This window comes from Mauremys reevesii, linkage group 6 (genome assembly GCF_016161935.1).
Source record: "Mauremys reevesii isolate NIE-2019 linkage group 6, ASM1616193v1, whole genome shotgun sequence".
NCBI classification, from domain to species: Eukaryota; Metazoa; Chordata; order Testudines; family Geoemydidae; genus Mauremys; species Mauremys reevesii.
In genome coordinates this window covers 26,485,956-26,504,411 of record NC_052628.1, presented here as the reverse complement: position 1 = coordinate 26,504,411, position 18,456 = coordinate 26,485,956, and the positions used below count along the sequence as shown (strand labels likewise).

Sequence of the window (18,456 nt, the reverse complement as noted above, 5' to 3'; positions counted from 1 at the left end):
TCTGCTTCATAGAATCCTAACATCTCCAACTACTGTGGAATTGTCACAGATATCAAGTATAAGACTTGCCTGCTTATCATAGGACAAGATGAATAAGAGCACTGAAGGGACTACAGTGAGACCAGTAATTCACTATAAATCTCAGATCTGGTAGTACAATGATCATTCCTTGTGATCAACTCTTACAACTGCAATAGAGACCAGGATAGGTTATTCGGCTTTGTGTACTATCTTGAAATGCAAAAACTGGAGCAGAAGAGAAGGTATTCAAACTGCAAACAATTGTTAGACTGAGGTTGATTTGTAAGATGAAGCTTCTGAGCAGGGTTCAAAGCTGGTGGGCTCACCTCCTACATGGGAGGAGAATAAGCATCTCCAGGCACTTGTGAGGTGGCTAAAATTCTCATTAATCAAAGAGTGATTGGGGTGGGGGGGGGGGGACAAGATGGTCCTAGAGGTGACTGATTTGTGAAAAGGTACAAAGGAAACTTGTCAGTCAGAATTAGACCTTGGAGTTCTTGACCCCTAAACCCAGGCTCTGTTGTACTGTAAGTCTTCCTTATTGTAACTTTCTAGAACATGTATTCCCTCTATCTTGTGTCAAGGAAGATACTGCAGTCTGCCAGTAATGTCTAATGGGAGAATCCATATGCAGTTGTAAAATGTTGAAAGACTACCTAGGGAAGCCCACTGAGACATAATTTGAGGCTGAGAATATTTCAGATGAGAACTTCCCCTGTTGATGCCTTTTAGGCAGAGATCAGACACTAGTCTTAACTAAGTAGTTGCAGAAGGAGGTATAAGCAAGTGCTTTCAGTTACTCAGTTTTGGCAAAGGCAACAGTAGCATCAAAAATACCCACTTTGACTATCAGTGATGTACAACTCTGCAGGCCTGTAGAGACTCATCCTTGTATCTGACCAAGCATTTCATATTCTCAAACTGGCAATTAGCAAATCTCCCTAGGACACTAGTCTATATAGACTCTACTACTGTGCTACTTGCTAATATCTAGGCATCTTCCAGTGCATAACAAGCATGTGACAAACCTCTCACTGCTCCATATGTGATTCACTTTTATCTGTACTGACCATGGGTACATCTACAGAAAGATAAAAGCCTGTGCCATGGCTATGGCTGGCATACATCAGCTGACTTGGGCTCTGGAGCTGGAAGCAGGGGAGAGGAAATTGCTATGTAGACACTTGGGCTGCAGCCCAAGCTCTGGGACCCTGGAAAGGTGGTGGGTCCTAGAGCCTGGTCTGTAGCCTGAGCCTGAATGTACACTGCTTCTCCCCTTCTTCCCCCCACCCCATCCCAGAGCTGAAGCCTGAGTCAGCTGACCTGGGTCTGCCATGTCTATTTTAGTCCTGTATAGACATGACTGTATTGAAGTGGACTTGCTAGTCAATTTGGTCAATCTGGAGATGCATTCTTAGCTATTATGACTTTTCATGAAGTACTGTTATTTCTTTGCTATAGAAATAATTCTGTAGGCCAAATTCTAAGCACTTGCATGAATAATCCATTCCATGCTCAGATCCTGAGCCTAATGCAAATTCTCAAACAGATTGTAACTTAACTTAGATCACACTACTCTTAAACACCACAAGGGTGAGGGAAGAAAATAGGATTTACTGTAGCTTTGTGATCAGTTGGACCATCTGCATAGTACACCATGGCAGGCTGTGCAGAAGATATGCAATAGTCCTAATTCATTTCTAATGAGTCACATTCCTGAACCACAAAGAATAATATCTCAACAGTGGCAGACTTCAGTTGCATGTTGAGATAACACAAACTGCTTCAATGTAGGGGAAGTCCCAACTTTATTGGGACAGTGGGGGAACCCTGGGATGGCAGAGTTCTTACAGGAAACATCTTCTCACCCCTTAGAGTAAATTCTGTTGATAGGGGATGCTTCTTGACCTCCAGGTGGAGGTGAAATGGCAGAGCTATTCCCTTGATAAAATTATTTATGTGCATTATAATGCACTTAATCTGAGTCAAATTGACTAAAGTAGTGAGGATCCACAACAAATAGCAAAATAGAACTAGAAGGACTGACAGTCGAGGCTTAAAGCAACAAACATCTATACACTTGAGAAACTACATGGTCTTATGGGACTGTTTAGGGCCATTGAAGCCACACATTAAAAGCGGCTTATAGGATTGTAAGAATTCCATACAGAGGAGAAACTCTAGCTTCCAACTTCTGGATCTTGAGAAACTCTCTTGTCTAAAGCTTCTTAATACAAACTGAAAATATCTACCTTGGTCACCTCTATTTAAATGACCCAGAACTGCAATAGCCACTGGGCCATTTTGCCCTTCACTCAATTAGCATCAGATGGGATAAGGGCACTGTGCAGATAAGCCTGGGGTAGAATCTGGCAAATTGCTTCCAGTTATTCATATTTGAATAAGTCATTGGTATGACTTGCAGTAAAATCCTGGGTGCTGCTAAGAACAAAGTAAACTGCCAGTAAGCAGAGTGCTGTTCCAACTTCTAGCTGCTGTATCTTGAGTTGGTGACCAGCTCTGTTAGGAACTAGTACAAAGATTTGGGTGTGCTTATTCATGGAGTTATAAACCAATATTAGAAGCTGGCCAAAGCTGTTCCCATAGAAAGCTGGCTATTGAATCTCTTCCAACCAATTCTAAACATGTGACATTCTAAGGAATTTGTACATGTTTGAGAACAGATTTGTAATATGTCAAAATTCTTTAAACTACTGAACAGCAAGTTCATTTGGAGACCTGTTAGATGAGTAGGCAACAGATGCCTGGCTCTAGTTTAAAAACAACCTGAAATTATGTAAACGCTGATGAAGCATGTTCTTGTACTTCCTGGATTCTTAAAATCAAATGCTAAGTAAAGACCAGAAAACTGGTGGGATGATAATCACGAGAACAGACTGTCCTGATCAGTTGATGGAGCAACAGCTAGTAAACTAGGCTGATATGGGAAAGGCATTTGGATGGTGGGTCACTGAAATGACTTGTTGCCTGTACTAAGACCTTGAAGTACATTGATCTGTCAAAAATTAACCCCTGTAGCCACCATGATTTGGTCACTGGCTTCACAACCCTTTCTTTGAAGTTTAGCAACCAAAAACTTCAGTAATATAAGACTTGAAGGCAGATGTCCAGGGAACAGGCTTCCCATCACTACCTCTTCATAGCAATTCAGTACTGCTGACACTGGAAGCAATACTTGAGTCCAGCACAGTGGCAGGGGAGGGCACTACCCAGTACTTTCTAAAACACATCCCACAATAAACCAACCATGGGAACTATAGCTGTTGGCCAAGAATAGCCTACAGAGGTAGGCCTGTATCCTTATGACAAAGGTCACACCTTTGAGATGGGCATAAACCCTGAACAGGACTGACAGTAGCTCATTTAAATGACAGGGAGACAAAACTTATCAGAAGTACTATTGTCTCAACTTACAGATAAGTGAACTGAATAAATGGCAGTATGTATCATGAGTTTTTAAACTTTTTAAGTATTTGTGGATAATCTAAGCACTATACCCAGATGTAAAGACACTTCTCAACCTGTGTCCTATAACTTTAAACATTAGCTTTTAATAATGCTTTAAAAGGCAAGGTGCCCATTGGCCACCATCAAGACTTGGTTTCCATCTGGATTTTGGTTGCTTGAGTCTTTCTATATATTCCACTAGAACCAGATGTGAAAAACAGTTCACCAAATTACAGCTGGTAGAAATGACACAGCTCTGGGTCAGTCCCATGCAAACTGTCTCTTGCCTACACCTAGGAATGGAGAGGCAAACATGTATTGCCAAAAATGCAGTGTGGTGTAAAGTATTCCCCTTAGTAAAGGGAAATGCTACAGGAGCAGGCTTCTTCTAAAGCCTGCTGTATCTGTACTCTAACCCCATAATGTCATTGGGACACTAAATCAAGAAATGTGAATTCATTTAAATTTCTCTGAAATGAGTCAGAAAGGGATTACCAATTTACCTAACTTCACAGTTCATACACTTGAAGTGATCTGTAGTTAGGCCCCTGAGGAGGCTAGCCCAACTAGGGTCTCAGATTAGGCTCTACCCCATGTCTGTTAGACTGCTTGCTGGCTGACTGTGGTACCACTTTCTGATCTTACTCAGCAGGTCATGTCACAATCTAAGCTGTTGCACTACAGTAGATTCATTCAATTTAAAGTGTAAACTTGATGCCCTTGTCCACTCAAAGCACACAGTGCTCTAACATTTTGGGTGCTTTAATAATGAAGCAAAACACTTCCAATATAGCACTTCAACTTTCCAGATGTGCATGAAAGACACTGTTCAAAAGGCAGATGTCTGAGTAGTGCATTCATTTTTCTAATTCACTAATGCTTGCAGAGTGCCTTTCAAGGTTATTCAGTGCATTGTCAATGCAACAGTGTTTAAACAGAAAAATGTACAACATTAGCATCCAGTCCAGAGATTTGTGCCTAATTGTTGTTGTTCAAGCCACACAGGGACATACATGAATGTGCATTGTATAGCAGAAGCTGCCCCAAGTATTAATGTCCTGATAGTATCCGTGATTTCAGAATCTCTCATGAGAGCAGCATGTTTCTCTCTCTACCCTGTTTCATCTAATTCCACTAACTTTTTATTTAGTAAATTAACCCACTTGTAGGTAGAGGGCTCAGATTTTTTTAAATATAGGAAGAGCTGCCAGGCAAACTGCAGCTTCTCTTAAAAATAGATTTCTACATGTGCCACTGGAAACTGACACTATCGTCCAATAGCTGTGTAATAGACTAAAGATGTCCTTTTGGCAAAAAGATTTAATGGTATCTCTATGCAGCTGCTGTCAATAGTGTTCCTGACAATTGGGTTGTAGTGCCTGTCTGCTCCAGACTCGCTTAGTAAAAGCTGAAGCAGAGTACAAAAATACAAGCTTTCTAAACTACTAGGAATTCAAATGACTAACAGTTTGGGAGAAAACACTGCCTTGCAAAACTATGTTCCTAGTACTTAAATTATTGCAGCAGTTCTGGCAACTTCCCTTATTCCCAACAGGATATGTTGGAGTCAGCAATAAAGCCTTGCTTTCCTGTCCTCACTTGTCCTCCTGGGTTCCAATTCAAGGTTAATATTTACATGCAATAACTCTTTTAGCTATATCAAGCACTTGCAGTACCAAGGGACAATGAAGAAGCACATGCTGTGAAGGGGACAAAGTACTAGGCAGTCTAGCAGAGATGTTTACTTTACTGTCAGTTTTTTCCTCTGGCCTCTCCATATTTTTCCCCCAATTTTTTCCTCTCTCCACACAATTTAACTCACATGGTCCTTGATGCAGGGCCAGAAATGGAACTATTTCCATTTTGATAAATAGCAGGTAAATTCTCTGCTTAACATACTTGTCTCTCATTACCTCAGTTTCCAAATAGCAGCACAAGCTATGAAGATGGATGCTGTTATGTCCATAATTGAGGTTTTGAAAATCTAATTGCACAACTATTTGAAACACAGTGCCATCCTAGAGTAACAGTACAATAGCTTATTGGCCACAATCCTAAAATACAAAAACTGTTAAAGCTGCTATACAGAGCCTAGAAACTTCTGAGGAAACAAACCGTTTGAAATGGTTCTTAACCTGTATTTCTTATTCAATGATTTCTTGGAATATCTTAGCCTTTCAAGAGTCAGCCTGCCTTGCTACAGGTCTAACTTCTATGAAGCGCATGGTAAAACTAATCTAACTATCAGGTGGATGAGCGCCACTAAAATGCTTGAGTTAAGACACAGCCTCCCACAGGCATGTAAGAAACATACTAGCTTGGGCATGGGGTTGTACTTAATGGTCTGAAATACCTAGATTTCCTTGAACCACTCTGAAATCTCAGCAGGATTTCCTGCCTTGAGGTAGATGGCTGCATGGGACACCTCTTACTAGGAGGTTTCTTATCAACAAACATGCCTGCTATGTGAGGTGCAGTGCTACTCTTCTCCCTCCCCCATGCCATATGTGCATGCTGAATGCTCTCACTCTTTATGCATGGTCCAGCACTAAATACATCCTGACAGAGGAGTGCTAGGCAAGTTCTGAAATAGAATCAGTAGTGGTATTTAACTGAGACTGATCTCAGGCCTGGCCCACACTGGGGGGGATCAATCTAAGATGCACAACTTCAGCTATGAGAATGGTGTGCTGAAGTTGCGTATCTTAGACTTAGAATCACTTACTTCATGTCCTCGCAGCATGGGATCAACAGACACCGTTCCCCCAGCAACTTTGCTTCCACCTCTCCCTGAGCTGGAGTTCAGCAGTCTATGGGAGAGCAATTGGGGATTGATTTTTATCATTTAGTTTAGATGCAATAATCAATCCCTGATAGATCAATCACTACCCACTGATCCAGTGGGTAGTGTAGACATACCCTCAGTATTACACCAGAAGTAGAAGCATTAAGATAGGAATCTCAAATTAAGGAACCTCACTTTGAGCTTTCTAGAGATTCCTAAGACTACTAATAGGTGTGGTTCTTAATGCAATAGTATGTCCTCTAGACTACCTTATGAGTCTGGATGTTCCACCTAGTGGAACAACTTCTGACCATAGCTGCTTAGGGCCAAACTCTACCCTCCCTTACACTAGTGTAAAATTCAGGAGTATGAGGGCCAAATTTCTCAAGTGTCTGAGGGGTAACATATTCCAACTTTTTCCTAACTCTCTAATAACTCAGTTGAAGTTATTACTTGCTGCTTCCTCTTTCAATTAGTATTTTTAAGCTTTTAATTGAAAGAAGCATGAGAAACTGGCACAATGAAGAATACAAACACGTTCCCTGAAATAATGCTGCTTTAAATTCAAGAAGCATAAAATTAAAGGACTAGAAGTCACATTTGAAAGGCTTTAGATTCCAATAGCTAAAGGAATGGCGGCAGAAGAGAAAATGTATACAAAATGTGGCCCTCTTTCAGTGCTATTGTAGACAAAGCTTCATAAAGGGCTGGCAACTAATATACAGTCAGTGCAATGTGTTCTGTATACATATGCTGAAGGTGCAAATTTTGAGTTCCTTCCCAGAACCAATCATACTCCTGGATTAGATGGCATACACAGTACATTATATGAAGTTGCCATGTCTGGTTGTGTGCACCTGCCCTGTATCGTTTGAGTGGTAAAGCAAGAGCAGATAACCTTTCAAAGTGTTAGCTGCTGTGTGGTCTTTTTTCCATGACAATCAGTAAAAAAGTTTCCAGATCTTCTACTTGCTTTGTGGAAGACTCTAGCATCAACAGTGGAATAAAATACTGCATGCACCTAACACAAAGCCACCTGATTTTTGTGCAGCTTTCAAGTTGTATGTATAGTAGAGTGGTCTTGACAGGCAGGCAATCAACAGCCAGTTAAATGGGATTAACTGCATCACTTCATCCCCTGAGTGGAAGCAGCAAGTGCTTAAGAAAGACTGATGGTCTTTACCTGAAAGCTTCAGACCCATCTGAAAAGTTATTTGCCCTGTATATAACCAATTGGTGGCTAAGTCATGGCTCTTGGGTTGAATGGCTTGTCATGCCCTAGCTGCTGACTTATCCAGAGCTGTCACTAGTGGATGCCATTAGTTCAATGATGTCAAGGCATCTCCTCTATCCTGTTGCAAAGAGCTTTAGGATAAGTACTCACCTGTGAATACTGCTTTTGTGGCACTGCATAACAGTGTAGTAACTGAAGACTTACTCAGTTATAGACAAAGTGGTTGCCAACGCAAACTAAAATAGCGGTTGCTATTTGACTTTCTAACTTGGCAATATGTTGACTTCTACTTAGCCTTGGTCTGCCTAGGTTCTCACTGGTCTCTGACCTGGCTTTAAACTGGAGTAGGAATTTCAAGAGAACTAGGTTGAATGTGTCCTGCACAACAGTAATAAAATGGTGCAGCTCACCTGCTGATCTTAATAATCAACATTGTTCTCCCTGGGCTAGAGAATACCTGAGAACACTAGAACCACTAGCTGGCCCAACTGATTACACCTGGCTGGATTACCCAATAAGTCTTCAGCTTCTGTTAAGAGTGCAGGGACTACTTGGGAACATCAGACCCTTCCTTCCTTCAAGAGGAATGTGGAGAGGGAAAAGGTAGTGTGGTGCACATCTCCAAGACACAGTTCACCTATCTACATCTCCTTCCTATTTCTGGCTAGGCATGTATAGCTTCTGAACTAGCTCATTCTGAAAATGGCAAGCACCCTGGGCTCAGTTAAGGCACACTTTACTTGGGTAGTTGTATCTTAACCTGAACTACCTCCTAGATCCTAGAAACCCTAAGTTAAAATTAGGGTGACCACCTGTCCCAAACTGGGCAGGAGAGTCCCAAAATGAGAAGTTCAAGTCCTGGGCTGAAGCACTCAGGACAGCATTTGTCCTAGATTCTCCACAGCTCTGCTTTGCACCTGCCTGAAGCTCAGGTGGGGCCAGCCTCTTCCTAGTGGGGAGGGAGAGACTGGGTCAGCCTTGGCCATTCCCACCTCCTGGCCAAGCCAGAGCTGGATCATGGTAATTGGGGCTCCCTGGGTGGCATGCCTTTGGGGAGGGGGAATATGGTGGGACTGCTCTCTGGCACCCTGCCCTGGGCAGGTGGAGGGTCCAGGGCTCCCCACAGCAGCCTGGGGTCCCTGAGCAGCTCTTACCATGGTCCAGCTCTGGTTTGTGGCCTCTGCAGGGCCTGGGGGTGGGGGGAGAGAAGGAGATCCAGCATGTATCCCACTTCTGAAAAGGTGGTCACCTACTTAAAATACCCTTTACTGCTGGAAACATTAAAAAAAAAAAGTGGTGGGGAGGGATAGCTCAGTGATTTGAGCATTGGCCTGCTAAACCCAGGGTTGTGAGTTCAATCCTTGAGGGGGTTAGTCCTGCTTTGAGCAGGGGGTTGGACTATCTCTGAGGTCACTTCCAACCCCAATCTAGCAATAATGCAATGAACAAATCATAAAGTGGTTAGGTGAAGCAATAGTCTGGGAGTACATGTACAGCACAAGGTCTTCTCAGACCATTAACTATAACAGTTCAGTGAAATTCTTTAAACTAAATATGGTGCTCTCATGAGCTACTCTTGAGGCTCATCTTAAAGAGTGAAGCCCAACTCACTAAAAGGTTAACTTTGCAATAGTATAACCTTTGCACATTCCTGAACATCTGGCTCAGCAGGAAAAATGACTGACTGGGTCTCCTAGCTAGCTGAGCGAGAGTGCTTGCCATGGCATGGTAAATGACTTCCAAACTGTTTAACTGTGCATCAGATGTATTGCTTTTGTAGTAAAATCTGAAGGACCACATTCTGGAGTAAAATACTGGCACTCCACAGTTCTGGTCCAAACATCTGTTCCAGGACAGGGATACAACAAGCAAACACATAGGTTTGAAATAGCCCTCTGACTCAAAGTGCAACCTGCAAACCTGGCTCGTTCTCAGATTCATAAGTCTTCAGTGGAAGCTTTGTACAGTGTGCATTTGCTATTGGCTTTGGACAAACAATCTGGTTAGAAACTGGACACCCCCTCTGTAGGCAAAAACAGACTTCCACAGGGAAAATGGGTCCAGTCTTTCCCATCCAAGCCTCAGAAATACTCTAAAGAAACTCCTTAGAACCTAAACTGGTGCATAACCTTCCAAAAGGGGTGGGGAAATGTACACTTCTATCAGTGGGGGAGCATGTACCTGCAATGGCAAGAAAAGGCCTGAGTAAGAGAAGGCAGCTTCAATCCTTGGGTATATAAACTGTGTAGGAACAAATCTCCAGTGAGTAATCACTTGTCTTTGGTGGACCATTTTTCAGTGGGGCCTCACTCTGGCATATCTTGGCTTTCTAAGGAGAACAGTTGTCCATTTGCTCATCAAAATAGTACTTCATCTCCTTTGGTTGCTGTCTCCCTGACTCAACCTACTTATTGAGAACAGTTAATATAAGCCCAGCTTAAATTAAGAACTGGTTAACTGACCTCTCAAAGCAATTGTCGGTAGGGAATCCCAATCAGATGGGTGTGTAACTAGTGGGGATCCACAGGGATCACTACTGGCTTTAATCAATCTTTAGATCAATGATCTAGAAGTAAATATAAAATTTGCAGAAAACAAAGGTGGTCAGAATGCCCGGGCAATCTGGATCACCTGGTAACATGATTTTACCATGAAAGACATGCATTTGTTTGTATTAAAATGCAAAGTCCATACATCAAAGAATGGTCCCCATACCTACTGGATGGGGACTTTCAGAACTCCTTTCCATAAGCATGGGGAAGGGGGGGGGGTAATAAAAGGACAAGCAACTTGGGGGTGGGGGCAGGGGGTAACATGATCTGGGCTGTATGAACAGGTGAGCATTAACTAGACTGTGGCAGTGATTCAGTACTGCAGTACCTTACTACTTTCTAAGGATTAGAAAAGGTGCAAAAGAGCTCCAAATGACAACTGAGCACCTGTTGGAGAGTTAACTCTAGAGCTAGTGTCAAAGATAAGGTGCTTATGCAGATCTAGTACAATGGGCATGCACTCAAATTCATGATTCACCTTGCTACCTTAGAAAAACCAGTGTAGTCAACTGGGACTTGTAACAACTTTGTCATCTTGGTGTTTATCAGGGGGGAGGGACAATAGGGTTCAAATGCAGCAGTGGAGTCATAGAACAAGTAGAATTTTGTTTCTAGACAGCTTCATCTGATGGTTCCACCAAGAATGAGGTTAAAGGGAGATGTGACTTAGCTGCAAGTGCTTCATAATATTGACAAAACGATGAATGATAAAGACCTTACAAAACTTATCAACCCAATGTACCAACAGTAATAGACAGAGGTCTGGAAGTAGTTACATTAGAAGGCTGAATGGAATGAGTTCTTTGAAAGATGGCAGATATAAAGTAGAATAATTAAAGACCAATGAATTTAGAGTAAGGTGTTAAATCAGGGTATAAGATTGTAATTTTTCCAGTTGTAGCCATTGGTGGGACTCTCTAGAAGATAAATAGAGAAGATGCCAAAAAAGGGAAGCACAAACCAAGTCAGGTTAATCTAGAGGCAGACCTGTGATTAGATGGTGGGACAACATTCAGGAAAATTATCATGCTGTGCTAATGGAGGAATGGTGACACTGTACTTCTCACCAAGCCTGCAAAGATGCTCTGGGCTGAAAGACCATTTAAACACCACTGCTTGTAGTGGTGACACCAATAGTCATAATGAATCAGCTTTTAATGAATATACAAAGAGCTGAAACCTTAATATTAGAAAAACTTTAATTTCCTCTAAGTTTCACATAGCTGTACATGTGAATCAAGACTTCCAGAAATCTTTGCAACAGACAAGTACTTTATCATAGGCCTAGCTGATCTACTGTCTGACTATAAAATACAGCTGCTAGTGCTCAAAGTTTAGGGAGTTTATAAATCAGCTTTTTGCTCTAGTCTGTAAACTATAGGATCAGTTTAATGCAACTTGTGAATCTGGGCTAGTCAAATTAGTGAAGAGATTGTGTAGCTAAAACACAATAGCTATTTGTATGTTTCTTAGATCATAATATACTTATTACATATCCATGCATACAAAGTTACACTAGAGGCATCTGCTTTAAATTGAACAGAAGAGTAAATCTCTAAATGGGCTGAGATTAAATCTTGGAGACCAATATGCATTAAGTGTTGTAATTGACCCTAGACTTCATCTGGAATCAACTTTTTGGTATAGACTCTACTTGAGGTCCCCCCTGGATCAGATTGGCAGAGACTCAGTTTATTTACTTGCCTCTGCAGCATGAGGCACATTTGACTTGTGGATTTAAACTGAGTGGTAGCTTTTCTGTAACTTTAAGTCTTTAAATTCTGATTTGAGGACTTCAGTAACACAGCCAGAGGTTGTCTGTTACAGGAGGTGGGTGTGTGAGGTTCTGTGGCCTGCAATGTGGAGAAGGTCAGGTTAGATCACGGTGGGTCCCTTTTGGCCTTAAAGTTTTAGTCTCTGTTACAATGAGCTCACCTATATGGCCACAAGTTTAAAATTTGTATATAGTGGCAGGCACTGTCACCTTCAGAGTTTAGTTTCCCACCAAGAAATAGTCTAAGGAAAATCTCTTGCAAACTAAAAGCCCAGCAGTGTTAATTCCAAGAATTTTTTTCCCCAAGGGTAACATCCAGCATAAATGTTCAAAACTCCTGAGCAGTCCAAAATCTTGCTCACTACCTATATAAAAGCTTTACCTAGCCATGACTAGACACATGGGTATTAATACCCGATTTAGGACTCATGGTCTTTTTCGATGGCTTGATCATTTTGGAACATGTTCACTTGGCTTCCAATAAGCAGCCTAGAACAACATTCTGGGTCCTCACATTTAACTGCAGTTGAAGTGCACAAATTTGTGCAGAAAGTTCAACAGCCAACTCTAAGTGCAAGACTAATAAGCAGCAGAACTTCATGTTGGTTTTTGGAGGCATCAAACCTCCAAACCAGAATTTACTTTTGTACTGTAACAAACTAAATTTTCTAGACTCAAAACTGGATACTTCTTGTGGGGGAAAAGGGCAACTGTTGGCAAAAATTCCAGAAGTGATCTTGGAAGCAGGCTACATAAGACTTATGCCTGCCTTGGTCAGCTTTCTGATAATGCAGAATCAGACACCTTTAGCAGCTATCACTTGACTGTCTTGCCTCAGTGAAGGCAGATGAGCTTTTAGAGTTTCCAGCTTAACTTCCTGATCTCCAGTGACTGGTTTGACTGCTCCTATGCTAGAGATGATTGGCTGCCCCTTTTAGGGGATTGACTTAATCAGGTGGAGGATGGTGGCCTGAACATTGACTAGCCTTTTGATTAGAGTGAGGAAGGAACAGCAGCTTTCAAGGAAATTCTCTTCCAAACTGGTCTCTGGATAACTTTGCTCCAATCTTTCAATAGCCTTAGTTTTAGGTGCAATACTCAACTAACACTGCAGCTTCCACTTGACTAACCTCCTAGAAGAGGTTGCAATATTACCCAGCAGAACAGCTGTATCTGAGGGCAGTAATATAAAATCTTGAACATGTACATTTCCCAAGACTGCCAGCATTTAGAGGAGATGCCCTTATTGACTCAAGGCAGCCTACACCAAAGAGCCACTTAATGGGTTCACTTTAGGAATTTCACAATTACCGGTAATCAAATTTCTTGTCATTTGAAATTCAAGAAATAAACTGAAGAGCTACATATTCATCCCACCCATCTGCACTGAAAGTCCAATATCAACAGCTATTAGCTTACTCATAGGACTTAGTTACTAGTTTAATTTTTATTAAACTAGTAACTAACTTAGTAACTGATTTGTCTTGTGATAGGGAAGGCATTGGAGTTGGTGTAGCTCCTCTTCAGTGCTATAGGGAAAACCAAACTAAAAATTAGTGACTCAGACAGAACCCTTAAAACTTTTTCATAAGGAAACCTTATGCTAAGGGATATTGGCTTGTAATTGTAACATTTGTCATCTGATGTAATCAGTGTGACAATGCAGCTTTTAAGTCTGTTTTATTTTTCCCCTGTAAGGCTGTTTCTATTTCCTGACTGCTTCATCTTACTTCAGATGGCTGACTTCTTTTTCTTTTTTTAAATTCTTTAAATACTGTCTCATTGTGGATGTCTTGCATATTTTGGAATCCAGTTTTGCCAGGTAAAGTTGCATTTATCTGATGCTTTGCCTGTGCAGATCTGGAAATACTAGATCAGGGTAGTACCTTTTTTGTCAAAGCCCAAATTTCTTGAACAAGATACAGTCAAGGTCCAGACTCCAGAGAAAATTAAAACAATGATTAAGATTTTTTTTCTGTTCCAAAGCATCTAGTGATCCAGATTTGGCCTGCAGTTCACCTATTGACTACCTCTGAACTTAGATGCCAAATACATTGTTCTAAACAGTTACTTTGTGCCTTTTAAACTAAATTAGGGAACCACTTAGAACCTGATCAGGACTGCAGAGTTTGAAGATCCTCTAATTACTTCATGTCTCATTTGATGAAGAAGCCAGTCATAGGTGATAGAACTGGGGATGCTGCCACAACCCCTGGCTTGACGTGTTACCATCATATACAGGGTTTACAGTTTGGGTCAATAACTCTCAGCACCTCCACTATCAATTTTTCCAGCACCCTTGGAGACCATTTGAAGGGGCTGCTACTGTAAAACATACTGCTTTTACTCAAAACTCAACCCAAGTACCAGGGATTTATGCTGTAAGACAACTAAACGTGGGAACACAATTATTTCTGAATACTCTTCACCTTCTAATGGTGCACAAATGCTTGCCTAGGTAACTTGGATAACTTTGTCACTAAACACAAGGAGTTTAGTAGACTATTGTAGCATTTCCTTTCAGCTTGCTCATATTTGTAAAACTACCCTTAATTAAATGGACGAAATTAAACTTGTAGAACTGCCTGCTGCACAGGACTCTCCTGAACTTTTGCTGGGTGGGTGGGCAAAAAGCCATTCAAGGACCAGGTCTCCTCAGAAGGTCCCTAAATGAAGGGCACATACCCCTCACACTAGCAAAATGATGCCTCTGGCCACTACATCACGTTCTTGGCCCAACCAGCACAGGACCACAAATTATGGGCCTGCTTGTATAACCCACTTGAGAACTATACTTATCTGGTATTAGTGAACAGCCATCACATGGCATGAGAGGCTCTGAAATGAAGAGCATATGGAGCATTTCTGCACAGAATCAGTCTCTACATGTTATACCTAAAGTCTTGACAGATCTGACTGTCTAGAGTCTATTGCATTATAGGTTGTCAAGATAGGAGTTCTTGGGGTAGAGGAGGAGAGAAGCAGTGGGTAAGCTTAAATCTCAGCAAGGGGAGAATACAATCTACTTCAGGCCACAACTTTTTTCCAAAACTGCAAGTGCTGTACTTATTCACCTATGTGGAATCTGAAGCACTTGGAGTAGCTTTCCTCTTCCCCCTCCATATTGTGCAATTGCACAATGCTCACTTATTTAGCAATAGTTAGTCCTTTTGTTTATAAGAGGCTAAGTGAAATTGATCAAAATGGCAGTTTAGCCAGACAAGAAACCAACTTCTGTATAGCAGATAAAGCAAAAACATCTCAGGGAAGCAATTGTATGAAATTGACATCTTGACCTCCTTGGCACACCAAATAGTGGCTAGATCTTGATCATGTCCTGTAACTGAGCACTTCAGCTACTAACATAGTGTGAATATCAGTGTCCCTTGATGGGATGCCTTAATGTCTTTCATGAAAGGTCTACAGCTGTAACTACAACTCATGTGAAATCTAACTTCACTGGCCTGTATCTAGTGGACCTATGGCATGTACACTTTTAATAGTCTTAATTTGGTGACATTTTTAAATAACCAGATGGAATATTGGCAGTTTAACTAAAGTACTTAATTTCCTTCCTGAAGGTGAAGTATTATGCCTGCCTATTGATCACTGTTTGGACATCCAACAACACAGCGAGTATCGCATTCTTTAATGCTTCTGGAGTTGAGGCTGGCCTCCATCTCAAAATGTCTAATGAAGTAGAAACAACTAATATCAACAACCAGCCTGAGCAGCAGGCAGTACCAAAAGCGCCTGCCTCAAAGAAGGAAAAAAAGAAGGGTAAGCAATTCATATCTCTAATACTAAGCTACCTCTTATGCAGGCTGCAACTCTTATCCTCCCTCTAATATTTCTTCAAAAGATCACTTGAGGGCACTTTCAAATAGCAACTGCTCTGAATGCATGTCCAGAACTTTAGCATAACCCCTCAAGGGACTGGCTGTTAGACTGGAGGGGAGGGAGTAGGTAACGAATACTAGCCAAGATGTTCAAAACATGTTTGAATCCTTAATGCAGCAAGTGGTTCACTTCCATAGTGCTGAGCATCTAACAGCTGCCACTGATGGCTTAATCTCTAGGAAGCTATTGACTCTTGGCCATGACCCTTTCCTTCTGAAAAGACTACTGCATTTAGTACCAGACTTAAAACCCATTGCCTAAAAAACTTCTGCCAAATTCCAGAAGCTTGAGTCATGGTCAACTAGATGGCCTCCATTCTAGGAAGCAAGGACTCCAGCAACAGATCTAAATCCTCTGCACTTTCACCTGTAAGGTTTTAAATAGTGTGCTCCCAATTGGAAAACAAACTCAATGACCAAAGTGTGGGGGGGGTATATTTAGATATCTCACACACACCATTTTTATAGGAGTTGCAAGATCAACATATCTGAAAACTGATCCCTAGAATTGACTGGCTCAAGGTAGTTTATTGCTACCTCTTGCTAGTTCTGAATAGAATCTCTGGTCACATGCACCACCTCCTCTGGGTAACAGTGGAGAGCACCTATATTATGGGGGCAGGGAAAGGTCTTGCATTAAACAAGAGTACACCCAAGCAAGTGGTTTGAGCATTGGCCTGCTAAACCCAGGGTTGTGAGTTCAATCCTTGAGGGGGCCACTTAAGGATCTGGGGCAAAAATCAGTACTTGGTCCTGCTAGTGAAGGCAAGGGGCTGGACTCGACCTTTTGAGGTCCCTTCCAGTTCTAGGAGATAGGTATATTATATTTTTGCCTTACTTAACTCCACTGGCAGTTACTTTAGGGGTCTGTCAGTAATTTGGTGTACAGCACTGACCCCATCTGCATGAGCATCCAGATGGATGCTTACACTTCCTCAAATTATTACATGGTAATAAAGCAATGCTCTAACAACTCCCTTATGTTAGCCTAGCATAGATCGAAGGCCCTCCTTCACTACTGTCACACCCAGGTGCCAGTGAACTTCAACTGCTCATACCACTTAATTACTTGACACTCATTCCTCCAAAATATTGGCTTAAACAGTTACCCATGAGAAAGTGGAAGCTATCTTAAACAAGTATGGAAGTTAGAAAACTGAAAAGGCCTTTTGGTTTTGTCCCTTAGCCTCTAACCATCTATTTGTATGAGTCATGTAACCTTCCTCTAGGTGAAGGAGTAAACACAAGGTAGTACAATAGCCATCTCCAGAAATGCAGTTTTATTCTAACTTGCAGCTGTAACTTCAAGTCCAGAACATAGCTGCAGATATGACTCAAATGTCAAATGCTGCTGACAGAGCAGTATAGTTTCATTATGCTTGACAAATGTCAAATCTGTATTCCAGCAGGCATGGGTAGGGTAGACTAGGAGATTGGTCAAGCTATTGCTATGTGTATAACCCAAATGATCACTACTGGAGCCTATAAAAGGACCTATCAGAGTTGAACTTGTTCATACTCTACTCAACTTTCATGGCAGTGCAAGAGATTCTAGCAAACCTTCAATACTGAACTGACGCTCTCTAGAATCCATACCACTTAGAATTATTCTAAGGTGGTAAGGAGGAAGCAACTGGACTAACTGCAAGATCTTAGATGTGTATCAGTTACTCTCATAAACCTGCAGCTATCTTCAAAGAAATAGCTCACTGTTCTGGAACAGTGTGTTTAAAAATCAAACTAACTTAGAACTGGAAACTATCTCCAGTTCAAATTCTAGTAATCTGGATGATGGAGTCAAATGCATGTTGTCTGCACATCATTCTACACACACACACCATTGCACATACAGAGTGGTCAAACCTGTTTTGGGTGTTTTTGTGCATAACACTCACCTCTGAATTTCAGAGGTTATAATACCTGCTGGTAGATTACCTTTTAAGCAGCCAGAATCAAACATTAGCCTTTGTTTATAGTAGCGTCAAAATACTTAACTTAATCTGTAGCACAACAAAGCTGTGCTGTATATGAACTCTAGCAGGACTGAGGTCTGCTTCTGTAGACCTTTATAATCACTTGACGTATGACCCATAAATCTTGTAGACAACATTTCTTGTCACCAAAAGTTAATGTATGAACATGCTCACTGCAGAATGGAAGAGTAATCTAACTGGTTATAGACAAAATACTTTTATGCAGTGTCAGCTTGTTTCAAACAGGTTACAATAGATTTCTGCTCCAGAAACAATGTTTTTTTTTAACTAAAACTCATGCCTTAGATTGTCACTTTGTCAAGACCTAACACAGGGGTGAAAGTAATCGTCATCAGTACAGGGGCCAGGCCTCCTGCAGAAGGAGCAGGGCTAGAGGTCAGGCTCCCCTACTTGGCCAGGGCTGCTGAGAGCAGGTTTGGGCCCTGGTGAGAACTTTTTTCAGGCCCCCCAGCAAGGGCAGAAAAGCTAAACAGGGCTCACAAAGCCAGGCCCTCTTCCGGGCCACCAGGCTCCAGTAATTTGTACCGCTTCCCCCTGTTCATCAGCCCTGTAGTTGGGCCTTGTCACCCAGGGCTCCGACAGTGATTTAAAAGGACCTGGGGCTTCCATCTGCTGCCATAGTAGCAGCAGCTGGGAGCCCTGGACCCTTTTTAAATTGAAAGCACCAGGGCAGGTACCCTCTTGCCCTCCACCCTCCCTGTCAGCCATAGGGGGAGCAAAAAGGGCAAT

At 41.7% G+C, this 18,456-nt stretch overlaps 1 protein-coding gene across 2 annotated transcripts in view; it reads left to right on the top strand.

Moving 5' to 3' along the window:
- DAB2 (DAB adaptor protein 2) overlaps positions 1-18,456 on the top strand; it is a 42,887-nt gene that overhangs the window by 4,816 nt on the left and 19,615 nt on the right. For both annotated transcript variants that reach the window (XM_039545216.1, XM_039545215.1), the window contains exon 2: positions 15,416-15,614. In XM_039545216.1, coding sequence (XP_039401150.1) covers positions 15,521-15,614 — 94 coding nt within the window. In that variant the 5' untranslated portion in view covers positions 15,416-15,520. The remainder of the gene's footprint in view (positions 1-15,415; positions 15,615-18,456) is intronic.